The following is an 18,946-nucleotide window of genomic DNA, read 5'->3' as shown; positions in this document are numbered from 1 at the left end:
AACTGTAAAAATCTTAACACAATTAAATCGTTTTTACTGTTTGTCACATCTCATGTTAGTTTAAACAATATTTATTCGTAAATAATTCGATAATAATGTATACAAACAATGTCTTATACATGTAATAGATTGAGAAACAAGCCAAAAGGCTTATATTAATCTCGCTCTAAACATGTTGTTACATAACAAGGAGTAGCACATTTTCGAGTTACTGCCGGAACACGTGTTTATTCTAGATTTTATATTCTATCCCTTTCTGGCACAGACAAAAGATCCGAAAAGCGTGATTAAAGTTGATGAAACAAAAAGATTACGACCCCTCGAAACATCATAAACTTATACCAGGCCTAGTTATAGCCTGTACTCAAAACACTTCATAGATTGAAAGCCTACAAAGGGAAACCCCTACCTGACTGTTTGCCAACAACAACTATAAACAGCCTTTGAACTTGAAAAGTACGAGTTCTTTCGACAAGCGGGACGTAGAGCCATCCATCTCGCAGTCACAGTAGCATGAACTGGTTTGTAATTTATATTTTACAAATTAATACAATGACTGTTCACTATTCATTCTCATACATGTATACATTCTGAAAATGTTTATAAAGTTTGTTAAACAAATTATAAAAATTTTACATTAAACATAGTGGAACACTGCGAAAAACTCTTAAATACGTTTAGTGTTGGTGGTGCTAGGAAAGGGAGGGGGTCTCAATTTTATATGCGAGGAAATAGATACTATATTTGGGTAACAACCTAATGGAGTGTCATATAACTGCTTTCATTCAAAGCTTTATCTAACCTATATGCTTCAGTAATGTTTCGTTTGGTAGACCTACAAAAATGTTTTCGAAATCAGACCCCCCCCCTTTTTTTCCCCAAGTGAAGTAGAGACAAATGCGGTGCCGAAATGACGTCCCCTTGGTTGCACATTAAAACACTGGTATTGTGTTTAAAAATATTCAGTGCAGCCACAAAATTTATTTTCATTATTGAATATTCTTTTTCCAGATATCGGAAACTTTGTTTTAGTGATGATAATGATTCCATTAATCACAATTATATTGGTTTCTCGTCACCACGAAAAATCAAGAAAACAGAAATGGAGGTACAGACAGATGAAAGAATGGAAAAAATGACAGAGCTCCTGGACTTGAAGTCGAAATCCTAGAAGCATGATAATATTTGTCCAGAGAGTCGCGTGTACATCCAGTGACAGAAGCGTGAAACAGCATACTGGAGTGTCATTGAATATTTGCACGTTCGATTATCGCACCAATAGATTCGAGATCGCTACAAACGATTAGAGAATATTCATGAAAATGCAGGAGACTTTTTATAAAGTGTATTATAATTTAAAGATAGAATGTTGTCATTTATGTTCTATTGAATCGCAATGTACTGGAAAATTGAGCTGTTTTAAGTTTCAAATGCAAACTAGTACTACTGTAATTTCAAATAAAGTATATTATCTGTCTTCTAATTTGTTTTGAATATTTCTTAGATTAATTATATTTACCCTCTTGGAATACTTTAATATCAGTTGCTTGGATATTATACCTATCCATGATCAATTCGTAACATAAAAATGACAGTGGTGATGTTCAAATGTTCATGATGATAATAAAACATAGCCACCAATCAGAGTACAAAAATGCTAGCTTTGAAATATCAAGGCAATTTGCAAAATGATCAACAACAGTTACTACAAAAACGAAAGGAATTAACAGCTGTTGGAAAATGAGAAATTACGATAAACAAAAGACAAAAACATGAAAATTCAAATATAAGTTGATGATTGGATGACATGATACCACAATGGGAATGATATCTGACATGGTGTGATACTTTTACCATATATTTTTGCTTAGCAGTAATATAATCTATTTCTAATATATGACAAAATTGGCACCAAATTTGAAACAACACAAAAACAGGTACACCCTCGGACACAATTTGTCCTGACTAGTGCACCAGCACCCATACATTGTAAGGATTTGACATCTGCCTCGTTACTGGAATGCAGTCTGATTTAATGGCAACTGTTCTGAGCATTTATGACATTTGTATACTTTTAATATGGACCGAACCCATTTTCGTTCTTGTAAGACTATACACAGAATCCTGTGTGTAAGTCATAGAATATCACAAGTTTGATTGTCTGGCTGAGAATATTGCGACACTTGTTCCATGTGATGAAATTACTATAATAATTAATCCCGTTTTCTTCGATGTTATATCAGTGACGGATTCAGGATTTTCGACGGGGTTGGGGGGTGGGTGGGATTAAAGTAAAGTATTAGCCAAAATAGTCAGCCATTTTGAGTGAGAAATCTGAGTTTTTACTTACATTATTTTTGAATTAGTGGCGAAAGGAGGGAGGACTGTTGGCACACCCCCCCCTCCCACTCTAAATCTGCCACTGCATCAAAAGTTCTTCTGGTACTTACTGGGCAATTGGTTCAATATTACTGGATCGAATCACATTTTTTTTTACCAGACTGAAATTCTATAAACAAATTAAAACACTTTGTTTAATATAATTTTATTCACGACAATGTTCAAGTGGTATTACCTCTCTAACTTCAGTTCCATTGCAATCTCGCACGACTCTGTACTGTGATGATTAACGGTCGGGCTCGGGATGTATCTAGCTATTACGTAAACCGGGCTTTATTCCTGTGCATTACGAAAGCATCCGAGGGTAGTTCGAGTGCACATCAGTATATAATGCGGTGATGAGCAATATTTCGCCCGCTCATTCTCGGAGCTCAAAGGAGTAAGATCGCAGCAGAAGCGGTAAGGCGAGAATAAATTCAACCCTGGTTATTTTTAGTATACGGTGGCTAGTATACTGGTTTTAGGGTGTTATACAGTGAATTAAAACTGTTTGTTATATTTCGATATAATTGTACTTAAGTTCCGTCTGGGTATAGGACAGATCTGGAGATAGATCCGAGACACGTACTTGTATAGGATACATACCTGTCCCGAGGATACATACCTGCCCGGACACAGACCATATGCCTAATTAGATTTGTTTGCTCTTATATTAGGGATAGGTAATCCTAAGACTTATCTGTATATATTGACTCGTTCTTATTCACATCATTTTTCGTAATTATTGCTTATTACCATATTTCTATATATACAATCATTTATCGATCATCGTCTTGATCTATCCAAAATTACGGGCCCAAACACGTTACATAAATTGGTGGCAGCTGCGGAATTTGGGTTAGGTCGTTTTGATAGGGTTATAATAAATTTGTTTCTATCACAATGTCTGGTCTACGGGCTGACATATCATACATAGATCGAGAAATAGAAAATCTCAGGAGGGAGATAGATGAATCTTTGCGACTTTTAGGTATGCAGGAAAGTATCTCTGGCAGCTCAAGGCCAAGACAAATAACAAGGACGAGTACACCGTTTACAGGTAGACCGGATAGGGCTCTTGGTGATGTTAACCTGAATCACGGGGATGTAAACGGAGGACTGAACCTTGCACACAGCACAAGGATAGATGCAAACCAAAATCAGGCGAGATCAAAGCCAAGGAACTTTATTAAACCTGCTACTTATGACGGTTCAGGCATGTGGAACGACTATCTATCTCCTTTTGAGTCTGTGTGCCTGCTAAACGAATGGACCGAGACAGAGAAGGGGTTATATCTAGTTTCATCTCTTAGAGGGCTAGCTCAAGGTGTGCTGGGTAATCAGCCTAGGGATGAGAGGCAAAACTACGCAAAACTGGTCAAGGCTTTGCAGGATAGGTTTGCTCCCTTAAACCAGACAGAGCTATATAGGACTCAGCTTAGAGAAAGGAGACAGAGACCTTCAGAGAGTTTACCGGAGATGGGCCAAGAGATAAGAAGGCTTGTTAATCTAGCCTATCCTACGGTTCCGGACGATGTTCGTGAGATCCTTGCCACAGAACAGTTTCTAGATGGACTGCATAACGCGGAGATGCGTCTGAAGGTAAAACAGGCCAGACCTAACAGTCTAAACGACGCTGTACAGAGAGCCGTTGAACTTGAAGCATTTTACAGAGCCGAGATCCGTCGCACTGAAAGTGTGAGAAGCGTAGATCAAGAGTCTGATCACGGTTCAAAGATTGATAAATTCATAGAGACGATGGAGAAAAATATGGGATATCTCCAAAGGGAAATGAAGGACATGAAACAATGGAAGTTTCAAATGCAAACAAGGGGACGCGATGCAAGGCAGGCCAAAGATGAAATTAGGAATAATTATGCAAGCAGTGTACGAAAGTGTTACAGGTGCGGATCTGAAAAACACTTAAAAAGAAATTGTCCCGAATTTAACCCGACCCATCAGTCAGGTTATAAACAGAAGAAAATGAATACAACTGGACATAAGCCAAGTGATCGGGCTCAAGGTAACGAACCCAAAACAGGAGAGGAACACTCGAGGACCATCCATTCTATCAAGGAGTCAGGAGTTTATGTGACGGCCAAAATAAATGAGATGGATACGTACTTACTCATTGATACAGGTGCCACTGTTTCCTTGCTATCAAAGGTATGCTATGGGAACATACACGGAAAAGACATGTGCTCATTGAAAAAGGTTGACAGAAATGTACTGTCCGCCAATGGGTCCTCTGTAGGGATATATGGTAAAGCATCGATCAGCCTTGTGCTGAATGGGAAAACTCTTCAACAAGAAATGATCGTGGCTGATATATCTGTGGACGGAATTCTTGGTTTAGATTTCCTCGTCAAGCATGAGGCCATTATAAACATGGGTACACACAAAGTTGCCATATCTGGGATAGAACACCCTATTCAGTTGGAAGGCACCGCACATGAGTACAAGATTGCACTAGTCAACAGGGTTGTCATACCCCCCAGGTCTGAAGTAATGGCTGAGGGCAAGATCTGTGCAGGGCCGGATGGGGGATTCCCTGTGAAAATTGGACTGGTGGAGCCATTTGAAAAGTTCTTACAATCAGATTCTGTTATGTTGGCTAGGTCTTTGATACGACGCCAAGAAAGAATACCACTCCGCCTGATGAATCTGTCATCTTCTAACAAGACTTTTCAGCCAGGAACTGTGGTTGGTAAGTTGTCCCCAATCAGTGAGATGGTAGCTGTGTCATGTACGAAGAAAGCTGCAAATAATACGCAGGAAATGCCAAAGCATATACAGGAGCTGTTTGATAGTAGCACTAAGAATCTCGAATGTCACGAAAAAGACATGGCCAGAGATTTACTTATCAGGTATTCAGATCTGTTTTCTGTGACTGATGAGGATGTTGGTCGAACCTCAATAGTTCAACACAAGATCGATACCGGGACTCAACAAGCTATCAAACAGGCACCAAGGAGCCTTCCATTTCATATGCAAAAAGAGGTCGAAGAACATGTGTCTGACATGTTGAAAAGAGGTATTATTGAACCTTCTCAGAGTGCCTGGTCATCAGCAATCATCTTGGTAAAAAAGAAGGACGGATCCAAAAGGTTCTGTGTAGACTATAGGCGGTTAAATAGTGTCACTACCAAAGACGCCTATCCCCTACCTCGTATCGATGAATCACTCAATCAGTTGAATGGTGCAAAGTGGTTCAGTACCCTCGACCTTAACGCTGGATACTGGCAGGTTGAGCTAGACCCAAAAGACAAGCCTAAGACAGCATTCGTGACCCGGCAAGGTTTGTATGAGTTCAATGTAATGCCATTCGGGCTCTGCAATGCCCCGGCAACATTCGAACGTTTATGGAGACGGTGTTGTCAGGTTTACAGTGGCAAGTATGCCTCATCTATTTATATGATGTTATTGTGTATGGGTAAACCTATGAAGAAATGCTACAAAGCCTAGAATTGGTCTTTGAAAAGTTAAGAGAAGCTGGTTTGAAGCTGAAGGCCAGGAAATGCACGCTGTTTGCAAAACACGTCAAATACCTGGGGCATGTTATATCTGAAAAGGGGGTCGAGACGGATGTGGAGAAGGTTGAAGCCGTTAAAAAGTGGCCAGAGCCAGTGAACAAGACGCAAGTAAGGTCGTTCATTGGCCTCTGCAGCTATTATAGGAAATTCATAGCAAACTTTGCCGATATAGCTCGTCCATTACATCGATTGACTGAAGCATCGGTTGTTTTCAAATGGACAAATGAATGCCAGATAGCTTTTGATGCGTTGAAAAGCAAAACTAACATCAACACCTATCCTCACGCATCCCGATTTCAGCAAACCATTTATCCTTGATACGGATGCGAGCCAAAATGTGATCGGCGCAGCCCTGTCACAGGTTCAAAATGGACAGGAGAGGGTAGTAGCGTATGCCAGTAAGGTTCTCAGCAAGTCTGAGAGAAGATACTGTGTGACAAGGAAGGAACTCTTTGCAGTAGTTACATTTATAAAACATTTCAGGCATTTCTTGTACGGACGCCAGTTTCTTGTGAGGACGGATCACAGTTCCCTTCGGTGGTTGCTTAGGTTTAAGGACCCTGAAGGGCAGTTAGCTCGATGGCTTGAGGTGATTTCGGCATATGATATGGAAATCGAGCATCGAGCTGGGCGACTGCATGGAAATGCAGATGGGCTAAGTAGAATTCCCTGCACACAATGTTTTGACGACTGGGAGAAACCAGATGTGCATGAGGACTATACAAGAACATTGAACCGGGAGGTTAAAGACGTGGGTACTGCTGAATCAAGCAGTCTAGTAGAAATGCAGGATGAAAGTCGGGATATAAGACTTGTAAAGGATTGGATGGAGGATGGGAAGCGTCCAGAGTACACTGAAGTTACTGCTGAAAGTTACATGGCCAAGTCACTGTGGGCGCAGTGGAGTAGATTGGCGCTGAAGGATGAATTGCTGTGTCGCATGTGGGAAGTTGAGGGGAGCAACAATACGGCATATCAAATTGTTATGCCGCTCTCACAGCGAAGATTTATCTTGCAGCAGATGCACGATTCAAAGACATCTGGTCATCTAGGAGTGACCAAGAAATTGAACAAGATTCGGCAGAATTATTACTGGCCGAGTCTGCAAAGTGATGTTAGGAGTTATGTTGCTGGATGCGACCAATGTGCACGAAGGAAAGCTCCACTTAAGACAGAGAGAGGTACAATGCAACCTTTACAAGTTGGTTACCCAATGAAGAGGGTAGCGACAGATATCCTTGGGGAATTCCCAGTCACAGATAAAGGGAATCGCTACATACTGGTACTGTCGGATTACTTCACCAAATGGACAGAGGCCTTCCCAATGCCTAACATGGAGGCTCAAACTGTAGCAAGACTGATTGTAGAGGAAGTAATCTGTAGGTTTGGAGTCCCTGTCTCCATACATTCCGACCAAGGCCGCCATTATGAGAGTCTTTTATTCCAGGAGGTATGCAAACATTTGCAAATCCGAAAAACAAGAACCACACCATACCATCCTCAGTCTGATGGTATGGTAGAACGGTTCAACAAGACTTTAGCTACAATGCTAAGTAATTATGTCGATGATATTCATCGGGATTGGGATGAAAGCATACCCTTTGTAATGATGGCATACAGAGCATCGCTGCATGAATCAACGGGATTCACCCCAACGGGATTCACCCCAAACATGCTTATGTTGGGTAGGGAATCTACCACCCCATTGGATATTATATATGATATGCCTTCATCCTGGAAACAGGTCCCAAAGCATGACTGGGTTTGGATTCTGCTCGATCGGATGGAACGGGTCCACCACTTGGTTTGACAACATTCAGAGGGAGCAATTCTTCGGCAAAAGCATTATCACGACATGAAGATGTCATATGAGCAATTCATTGCTGGGGATTCGGTGTATGTATATTTCCCCCCAAAGGAAAACCAGTTGCTCTCCCAAGTTGACATCGTATTGGCGAGGACCATTCCAGGTCCTGGCAAAAGTCTCCAAAGTCCTATACAAGGTCAACTGTGGACGCAACGGAAAGGAACAAGTAGTTCATTGCGACAGTATGAAAGCCTGTAAGGCTCAAGTTCTCAGAGGCGAGGGTACCGAGCAAGGGTTCAGTGACCCTCCAAATATTGATATAGATATCGAAGAACAGGATGATGACTTTAGATCATCCAACACAAATGTTGAAGTTACAGACGAGTTGGTTGCTGAGAACCGACCAAAACGCAAAAGACGTACTCCTACTTGGCTACATGATTATGTTCAGGACTAGAACCTGAATTTCAGTTGCATATATGTATAAATTCTATATCCCAGAGTATGTCTATCCTATGATAGGACCAGTAGTCCTGCTATTGTTTGTTTTTGTTCGTTTGCATCAAAAAGGCTGAAATCATATGTAGTAAGATTGACTTTTGGAAGCTTAATGCGGTAATATTCAGACAGATATTCTTTGATTATAATGTTGACCTTAACTTCTTTATCATTAAGATATGTATGTATATCAAAAGTTTTCATAACTTGAATTGACAATTTCATTCTTCATTGTTTCCATATCTCATTATTTCTTCTCATTAAATCATTTATCATTATCCCTTTATTGTTTTATCGTGCGAGGACGCATGATGAATAGAGGAGTAGGTAATGTGATGATTAATGGTCGGGCTCGGAAAAGTCGGGCTCGGGATGTATCTAGCTATTACGTAAACCAGGCTTTATTGCTGTGCATTACGAAATCGTCCGAGGGTAGTTCGAGTGCACATCAGTATATAAGGCGGTGATGAGTGATATTTCGCCAGTTCATTGTCGGAGCTCAAAGGAGTAAGATCGCAGCAGAAGCGGTAAGGCGAGAATAAATTCAACCCTGGTTATTTTTAGTATACAGTGGCTAGTATACTGGTTTTAGGGTGTTATACAGTGAATTAAAACTGTTTGTTATATTTCGATATAGTTGTACTTAAGTTCCGTCTGGGTATAGGACAGATCTGGAGATAGATCCGAGACACGTACTTGTATAGGATACATACCTGTCCCGAGGATACATACCTGCCCGGACACAGACCATATGCCTAATTAGATTTGTTTGCTCTTATATTAGGGATAGGTAATCCTAAGACTTATCTGTATATATTGACTCGTTCTTATTCACATCATTTTTCGTAATTATTGCTTATTGCTATTTTTCTATATGCAAGGTGAAGATAACGAACAGTGATCAATCTCATAACTCCTACAAGCAATACAAAATAGATAGTTGGGCAAACACGGACCCCTGGACACACCAGAGGTGGGATCAGGTGCCTAGGAGGAGTAAGCATCCCCTGTTATATATATACAATCATTTATCGATCATTGTCTTGATCTATCCAAAATTACGGGCCCAAACACGTTACAGTAATAACTAAATTAATTTTTCTACAAAAGAAACAAGACCCCTCGATCCTAAAAAATAGAACTTAAGATCTGTCACTTTCCATTAAAAAAAATCTATTAAAAAGGTTCTTTCCATCATTTTGAAACTTGACGTAACCGGAAATGCCTAGGGCTAACCAAATCTGAGGGCGCGTGTAAAATTCGGGTAAAAACGGTGTTCCGGCAGTAACTCGAAAATGTGCTATTGTGAGTGCTGTATCTCACTTTTAACTCAACAACTGATATCGACATTTTGGTTGACCATTCGAAATACGTTAGTTAAGCATTGTAAACAATAAAAATGGGAAAATAAAATTTGAAAATTCCCAGGTCAAAACCTGTCCATGTCCCTTTAAAGCCATGATACATAAAGAAAACGATGATTAAAACCTTTTGTTTCTATCTCTGAAGTTATTTGTGATAGCGTCATCTGGATAAGATTAGACAAAAAAACCTCTTTGACCCCGGAAAAGATGTTTACATTGCCTTTTCGTATATCCCACCTGAGGGAAGTGTTTTTCACTTCGCCTATAATATTGATATATTTGATGTCATAGAAGTTAGTATTGCAAATTATAAATCTCTTGGAAATGTTATAGTAATGGGGGACTTAAACAGTAGATGTGGATATGTTGACTTTATTGAATCGGATGTCATGTAGAACACTTTACACAATCATATTTTAAGCGTTCTAAGCTATATGCCTGATGAAGAAATCCCAAAACGAAATTCTGAAGATCTCATTATACCAATGGACGGGCCCTAATATCCGTATGTAAATCCGCGCAGCTGAGAATTCTTAATGGTAGATCTAGCGATGAAAAAACTGGGAAAGTAACTTTCTGTAATGCAAGAGGAACTAGTTTGATAGATTATGCGCTTGTCAAATATCATTTCTTGTCAGATGAATTGTGTAATTTCAATGTTGGCGATTTCAATTTATGCATTCTGATCATGCATCAATATCTCTCACATTAAAAGCAAAAAAAAAAAAACAAAACAAAAATGAAAAACCAAAAATTACCACAGTATTAACCGCACTTATCCTTTGAAAACAATAAAGGTATCATTGAATATTAATTCAGTAGAGGAAATTAAAAAACACATGGGCCATTGTGCACAAATATAAAATCTTCCTTGGAAATCATCGACGAATCCCCTGACGGGGTCAACAGTTCGGGAAAGTCTTTCACCGGTACGATTTCAGAAACATTTAAACCATTTTGCGAAAAAGAAATTAAGTATAACCATAAAAAAAAAACACAATAAAAACGTCCTTTCAGGAGACAATCCATGGTTTGATAATCAATGTAGAACCTTACTTAAAGAATACAGGAACAATCTGTCTATCTTCAATTACTCTAGGAAATGGGATAATCATGAAAAACTCGTTGCTTCTAAAAAGAAATATAAAACCGTAGAAAATAGGCTAAAACGAAAATATCAACGACACGAGGGAAACAAACTAGAACTGCTCCGCGTATCTAACCTCAAATTTTTTCCCGCATGTTCAAAGGTTCTAGGAATAAAATAAATACAACTTTAATGAGAAATGATTTTTATGAACATTTCAAACACATTGCTGTAAGTCTATGTATGGTGAAGTGAATAATTTTGTGAAAGTTAATGGTCAATTGTCTGAATATTTTTCTTTACAAATAGGTCTTATGCAGGACGAAATATCACCTATTGAGATGGTTCAAAACAGGGCGCTAAAATACTTCCTCGATGTTCATCGTTGACGAAAAACTCTTCAAAAACGTCAAGTCCTTTTATCAAACAATGTTAAATTCAATGTGAATAAATGCAAAATTAACGAAATATGTTTGTAGTCCATCCATTCACCTTCACAAGGCGAGGTTTTGTCATTTATACGTACCATCCACACAATTTAACTTGTGAGGATGAATACAAAGATGTAGTCAATTTCTGACACACTAGCTGTTTCGTTTAGAGAAAGTTGTGTCGCACTTCTGACACACTGTGTGCCGCTAGCTGAACAGCTCTGTCACACTGATTTGTTTGCCGCAAACTTACGGAACGTATGAAGCAAACTTTGCATTTTGGTAAGGGTATGAACTTGATTTACATATTTCCCACCATTGTAACATTTGATGATATCGTGATTAATTTTATGCGATACTTTCCGAATGGTGGTTGCCATTGGAAACAAGAAGACAGAATGTAGGTACCTTTCCTTCAGTTGTTACCTGTACCGCTCATTGATTTTTTGCTGAAGTCTTTAGCACACTGGTAGACACATATACTCAATTAGTTTTCAAAGTAACAAGCATCGCTAAAATGGGATCTGTAATTTGAAAAATATATTGGGGATAATGTCAGAAAATTTCCACAGCGTCACACTCCATACCGTTACAGCGGTAACATTACATTGGTGAGGTGATCTATGCGAGACGGTGTGGAAATTCTTTAAATTAAGTTTATAAAGCTGACATAATTCCTAGTTACAAAAAAGCCAGTATTTTTCAAATAGAAACACATCGATTTGCTGAAAGGAAATTTTCTAACAAGAATACCACAAACGGTATATCACACATGTACGCCTGTCGGACAGTATTGACAAAATTTTAGTACAATATAAAATCTAATTAAAATTATATTCTTTGAGTGTAGCGATATACGTGAGCTTAATCAAAGGATTTAATTTTAAAAAGGATCTAATTTTAATTAGATTGGTACAATATCGGTATTCACAATAAGAAAAAGTCCAGGAAACTATTTGAACTGCTTTTAGCCCTAAAGTAGGTCATGATGCACCAATTAAGCTGAAATGCAAACTGAACTTGCATTTCTCCAAGAGGAAGTTTGTGACTAAAATTCGGGATAATATCTGTATCCGTAAGGAAATACAGTACGGAAAACTGTTTGACCTACTTTTAATCTTAAAGTAGGTCAGAGTAAACCAATCCAGCTGAAATGCAAATTAACTCTTACGCTTCTTCAGGGAGAAATTGTGACCGAATTTCAACGCTGCGCATGCATCCGTTACGGAAAAAAAGTCGGGAAAACATGATCTCGGACGAACGGCCAGCCGGACGCACGGACAGCGCCATAATATGCATGTACCGTACTACGTTCCGGACGTCTAACAGAAGAAGAAATATCGTTTCAGAAACACCATGACGAAGCTTAAATCTGGTGCAGTGGCACATGTCAGAATCCTATGGAAGACAATTGAGTATCAACTGGATGACCTCACAGGGTTCTGACTACTTCTTAAATTAAGATGCAGAAAACAGCTAATCTTTTTTAACGATGGTAAACACGGCCGCAGAGAGGACACGGGAATACAAAACGTGATTAAATCGGATTTCCTTAGGCATGCTGAATATATTGAAAAAGAGGAAAAGATATATATAAGGAGAAAAGACAATGAAGAATGACCATCTAGAAAGTGTCTTTCCGACGGAGATGCAAAGACAATACGAAGACAATGTCGAGAAGGGAAAAGACAACAGAAAAAGAGCAAAATCGCAGCACGATCTAAAAACCCTCCAATGCCTGTTTTCGGAACAAGATTAAGCGTGTCTAGATGGAGACTAGGAAGAAATTCCAACCATGATTTAAAAAAGGGAGGGGGTATTAGCATCAGGAGAAGCCAAACAGAAGGTTACGGAATTTCTTGAAGAAGACATTGATTTGACGCCTGACAAGAAGGACATGATAACAACGAACAAGATCAAAACAAGCATTCTGAGAGTATTCCATGACAATACAAAGTCCCATACCGGTGGCAGAAATTATTGGACCTCAACAATATTAACAGTTCATTGTGTAAGTTATGGTAATGGGGAAAGTCGTGGAACCGGATAGGAATGGTTGGAAATCAACTACTATTCAGGCTGTCACAATTTGAGTTTGTTTTATTATGCTTGTTATGGCGTTCCATAGTTTGTTCTCATCATATAGTCGTTACGGATAGTTGGTCACGGCTGTCAGACCGGTTTGTAAATGCTTACGTGTTAGTTCTGACCAGGCCGTGGAAGTGGGAAGGTGTGTCCGCCCAATGTGTGAAAATGATAGACCTGTGTGGTCGAGTTTTACCTGTGTGGTTTACTGGGCCTGCGTTGTATGTACATTTAGTACGGGTGTTCGAATGATGTTCCTGTATGGAAAGTGAGAACACAATTTTGAGCATTTCGACAGCGGTGAGTGTGAACTGTTTATTTTTGTTTACGTTAGGAAATTTTTTTACTCTATTTAAATTTATGTAACCAGTTTATTTGTATTACACAATATACCCGACATATGCAAGTTTTCAGTATATAATGTATATGTAAAAACCCCGACTGTTACTGTGTAATTATAGGTGACCAGCTGTGTGTGTTATTGTATGGCTCGAGTAGGTGCTCGCAACATGTATAACATGGCGTTCTGAGATATTTGAACAGCGTTGGAGAACGACCTATAGAAATACAGGAAATACGTTCACGGCTACAGAAACGTTGAGCGAGTGATGGACAAAGTGTCACCACGTGTCTGAAGACAGCCAACGACTGTTGTGTAAAGTGTGGTAACTTCTTAGTCAACGTATTTTGTTTCGCCATCCTGTGTAACATTTAATTTCGAATTCAAGAGACAAGTCTGCTGGTTTTCTTACATAAGGCAACATAACGTAACATTTAGCTTTAGTCGGGTACAGGTGTAATCGTCTGTAAATTCATATTTTTTTTCGTTTTGTTTTTGTGTGTATGCGTGTTGTTGTGTGCATGCGTGTGTATGAATGTAGATGTTACTTGCTATATTAGTGAGCACGATAATAAACTTATTTGCACATACTCTTGATCTTTCTTCAAAGAACGGTTTGCAGCGAGGGATTATTTCCATGCCATTATTACAAATTGTGACACAGGCAGTAAAAAAGACAAATTCATAATTAGGTGTAGGTCTTTATCGAAGTCATTGAAATGAAGGTGATCATGAACAATACAGCTACGTTGTTTTATTTACTATGATAGAAGTTTTAATGAGTGCAGTACTCTTCTCTACAGAAATAAGAAACTTGGATGTCAACTTTAAGCTGGTGTGGATGTGACTCCACTAGTTATCAACTTTGTAGAGGCGAACGAAAAATGTATCGATTATCAAATGAATATCGGCAAGCACGAAAAACTGATTATTCATACTAATATTCGAAGTCCAGAGGTCGTAAATTAACACAGCGAAAAATCAAACAATTCAATCTGGCCTGTAACATGTTATGCGACAAAGCAATGTACCAAATATGAAATAAATATCTGGAAGCACAACAACAAAATCCAGAATCTGATAATTCATGCTATCTTTTTTAAGTCCAAGGGCAATAACTTAGTGAAAAGTCAACACCTCTAGGTTTTAAGGGGTCTTTGTTCGACCTACTCATAATTTTGAAAAAGGTGAAGAAATTAAACCCCGATCATTTCATTTTTTTAAAGAAATATTATACATTATTCGATTGTTGTTTTTTTTTTTTTTTTTTTTTTACAAAGACATATTGCTTTTAATAGACATACAAATCGGTAGCTGTCATCTACATCAAATTAAGAGTATAGGTAAATATTTAGCCATTGTCAGTGTTTTTTCCTCGGTCGTTTGCCACGACTGTTTTTCTGGGTATCGGGTTTTACACTGCTCTCACTCGGCACTGTTTCAGCCACCCTTCTGGACACGATTAAAATCAGGAACAACACCACTTCCCCGACAGCCAACAAAATGACACTGATTGGAAGATATGCTGAAACATAAATGAAATTCATATAATGTTTATTTATCACGGTTACTGCAAAGGATAAAATTCATACACACCTCGCTTGCACTAACTTCGTGTTTTGCTAATACAACAATAAAGTCGATAACTTATAATGCAAATTTATAATCATAAAAACTAATCAATTTATGGTGCAAAATAAATACTTGGTCCCACTACTGGTGTGTCCAGGGGTCCGTTTTCCCCCAGCTATCTATTTTGTATTGCTTTTGGGATTTGTAAGATTGATCACTGTTCGTTATCTTCATCATCTCACCCTTTTCATTAGTGAAAAAAAATATATGCCTAGTCCGATTCGGAAACTGCGTCACGGTGACCTAATTTGTAGAGGTATATATAGGTAAACGATCGGCTGTACATATCTGAGCCGTAGTAGAGTAGAAATAAAGTACTTGCTTTTATGTGTATTGCAGGATAACTTCCATGGTTTCGAAATGTTGTTTGAAATATCACAGCCTCGGCTAACGCCCCGACTTTTACATTTTAAAACAACATTCCCCCACCTAATCGGAGGATATCCTGCAACATACACGAAAACGCGATCATTATTTCTTAAATAATAACATGTTTATCTGACTAATTTATCTATATTGCTAAAACTCGGTAATGCTGGAATGAGTCGGTTTCACATGCTTGTTCACCTCATGCTAATGTAACTGTCTCAGGGGTGATGCCTAACAGCTTCATGTTTATACCTTGTGACTGTTGAATTAGCGGTACTAATGACGGCTATATTTACACCTTGTGACTGTTGAACTAGGGTACATGTACTAATGAAGGTCATGTTTATACCTTGTGACTGTTGAATTAGCGGTACTAATGGCGGTCATGTTTACACCTTGTGACTGTTGCACTAGCGGTACTAATGAGAACCATGTTTATACCTTGTGACTGTTGCACTAGCGGTACTAATGAGGCCATGTTTCTACAGTACCTTGTGACTGTTGCACTAGCGGTACTAATGAGAACCATGTTTATACTTTGTGACTGTTGCACTAGCGGTACTAATGAGGCCATGTTTCTACAGTACCTTGTGACTGTTGCACTAGCGGTACTAATGAGAACCATGTTTATACCTTGTGACTGTTGCACTAGCGGTACTAATGAGGCCATGTTTCTACAGTACCTTGTGACTGTTGCACTAGCGGTACTAATGAGAACCATGTTTATACCTTGTGACTGTTGCACTAGCGGTACTAATGAGGCCATGTTTCTACAGTACCTTGTGACTGTTGCACTAGCGGTACTAATGAGAACCATGTTTATACTTTGTGACTGTTGCACTAGCGGTACTAATGAGGCCATGTTTCTACAGTACCTTGTGACTGTTGCACTAGCGGTACTAATGAGAACCATGTTTATACCTTGTGACTGTTGCACTAGCGGTACTAATGAGGCCATGTTTCTACAGTACCTTGTGACTGTTGCACTAGCGGTACTAATGAGAACCATGTTTATACCTTGTGACTGTTGCACTAGCGGTATTAATGAGGCCATGTTTCTACAGTACCTTGTGACTGTTGAATAAGTTGTTCTAGTGATGTGGATGTTTCTACAGTACCTTGTGACTGTTGCACTAGCGGTACTAATGAGGCCATGTTTCTACAGTACCTTGTGACTGTTGAATAAGTTGTTCTAGTGATGTGGATGTTTCGGCAGTATCTATCCGCCCACTCCCTGCTTCTCTGTACTGCAAGAGTTCACTTTGCATATCGTCCACTTTCTTTTCCAAGTCTGCAAGAGCTTTGTCCTTCCCATTAAGTCTGATTTCTGTAATTGTTTAGACAAGGTAATAATACACCAGAGAAATCGGATATGGATGGAAAGGAGAGATTGTATACATATCTGAAATTAAAAACTGGGGGGGGGGGGGGGTTGTTGTTGTTGAAAATTTCAAATGCAGTTTTAGTTTAATCTGAAAAAAGGGTTAAAAGGAAAAAGGGTTAGCAGTTGACACTTAAACCCACTGATCTATTACATGTAAACTAGGCAAGTCGATTCAAAAGATGTCTGTATATACCATATTTATGCTATTCTGTTTCTGATGAGCCGTTTGGCTCAAGGATAATAAAGAACTTGAACTTGAAAAGGAACATAGAAGTACTTATTGCTTTTAATTTTAGCATACACGTTTCAAAAGAAAGTCAACTGGAAGAAATGGTAAATATCCAGCCAATGATGTTACTATAAGCATGATTTTCAATGTTGACCATATTTACAGTAGTCTTATACCATTACTTTGTAATTCAAGGTAGCCACAATGTGGATTTATCATTCGCTTTAAACTTCTATTGTCTTCGTCTCAATTTCCTTTCGGGTCCCAAAAATAAACTTTAGTTTCGGTTTCGATCATATTTTTGTTTGTTATTCTAACTGTAACACAGTCGTGCATACTTTGATCTACTATAAGTTGATGGTGTTCCCCTTGCCTCTCTTGCAGCGCTAGTACCTCTGTTTTGTTCGTCTGCAGATATTCCGTGACCTTTTGGCACTCTCCCATAGCTGCGTCCTTAGTTTTCGTGAGCTCCGTTTCTAATGATGTAATGTTTCCCTGTAAAATCTCGTGTATCCACCTCTCGTGGCTCAATACACGGGATGCAATGTCATGAAGTTCGCTGCGATTTGTCTCGGACATTATTTGGACATTATTGGAATTGTCTTTGAAAAAATCTACAACAGTGCTGAGAAAACAACTGATTGCCACCGACGCCACGATTCTGGAAATATAATGCACCGACAGAATAATTAGGTCTCATTGAGTTCTCCATGAGTTATAGAATAAAGAATTAAATAAAAACTCACGAGCTAGCCTGCATGGTACTTCGTGTTCTACCCACGTCACGTTATGATATACCGGCCATGTCAGTAATCAGAACCGAAAGCACTTACAAGTGTGTGTGTGTTTATACGCAGAGAAACATTTACTACCGGTACTATTATTAGTCGCACGTGTGAGGTAGCGGTTTAATTCATACACCTACCTATACATATATAAATACGTTTTATCTTTATCAACTTGATCAAACTTGAGCCAGTGGTTACAGATAAACCCTGGCTGATACTATATCGATAGACAATACAACAATATATTATACCAGGATATAAATAATATAGTATTCATTGTTACGCGGGACTATATCTCATTACACTCGAATGCACTTTTTTCTTTAGTATTTTTCATTAATTTGTTTTTAATATTTCATCATTTGTAGTTTTCAATAAAAAAAAAAAAACACTATGGAACACACAGGTGACCTCTGCAGGCTGAGAACTACTCTCTATATACACTGTATACGTGTAGCAGCTAGCAATATACTGTAAATAGCCCTACGAGTACATAATCTGTGTTCATGGTTAACTGCTATGATAAAGATGAGACAGAGGGATTTTCTTCTTTTCTTTTCTATAAATATATGTATATATTCATCCAATACATCTGATGTATATCATCCTTTAAATAAACTATATTTTATCCATTATTTGTCTGACAATGCTACTTTCGATTGTTCTGCAATTCTAAGTGAAGGTAAATTACACTTGCGAGAAGCTACACATAAATCTCTGGCGTAAAAAGAGAAGTAAAAAAGTCAAAAGGAATTTGTTTGAGATAAAGAGAAGTTATATTCTGTATATTGTTTTATATTTGCATGCATTTTCCAAATCGTTGAAATTAATGATTTCAACTCAACTCGTTGAAAAAGTCAATATAAAATTTCAGTTATATGTACACATATGTTGCACCGAAGCGGGAATTTTCCCTAATCGGAGGACTGACCTTCATTCATATCTATACTCATTGCGTATTTGCCATTTAAATACCTGAGGGATTACCCAGTACTAGGGACAAGCCTAATACATTTTATG

At 38.5% G+C, this 18,946-nt stretch overlaps 1 protein-coding gene across 1 annotated transcript; it reads right to left on the bottom strand.

Moving 5' to 3' along the window:
• Positions 1 to 14,765: 14,765 nt before the first annotated feature.
• Positions 14,766 to 18,055, bottom strand: LOC130051858 (uncharacterized). Its single transcript, XM_056154822.1, has 4 exons — positions 17,885 to 18,055; positions 17,477 to 17,799; positions 16,694 to 16,852; positions 14,766 to 15,049 (listed from the first exon to the last, which is right to left on the bottom strand). The coding sequence occupies exons 1-4, from the start codon at positions 17,896 to 17,898 to the stop codon at positions 14,886 to 14,888; spliced, it is 660 nt and encodes a 219-aa protein (XP_056010797.1). The 5' UTR covers positions 17,899 to 18,055; the 3' UTR covers positions 14,766 to 14,885.
• Between the last annotated feature and the right edge of the window lie 891 nt (positions 18,056 to 18,946).

This window comes from Ostrea edulis, chromosome 2 (assembly GCF_947568905.1).
Source record: "Ostrea edulis chromosome 2, xbOstEdul1.1, whole genome shotgun sequence".
In the NCBI taxonomy this organism is placed as follows: Eukaryota; Metazoa; Mollusca; class Bivalvia; order Ostreida; family Ostreidae; genus Ostrea; species Ostrea edulis.
The sequence above is the reverse complement of the archived record's forward strand: the minus strand, read 5'-3'. Positions and strand labels throughout refer to the sequence as shown.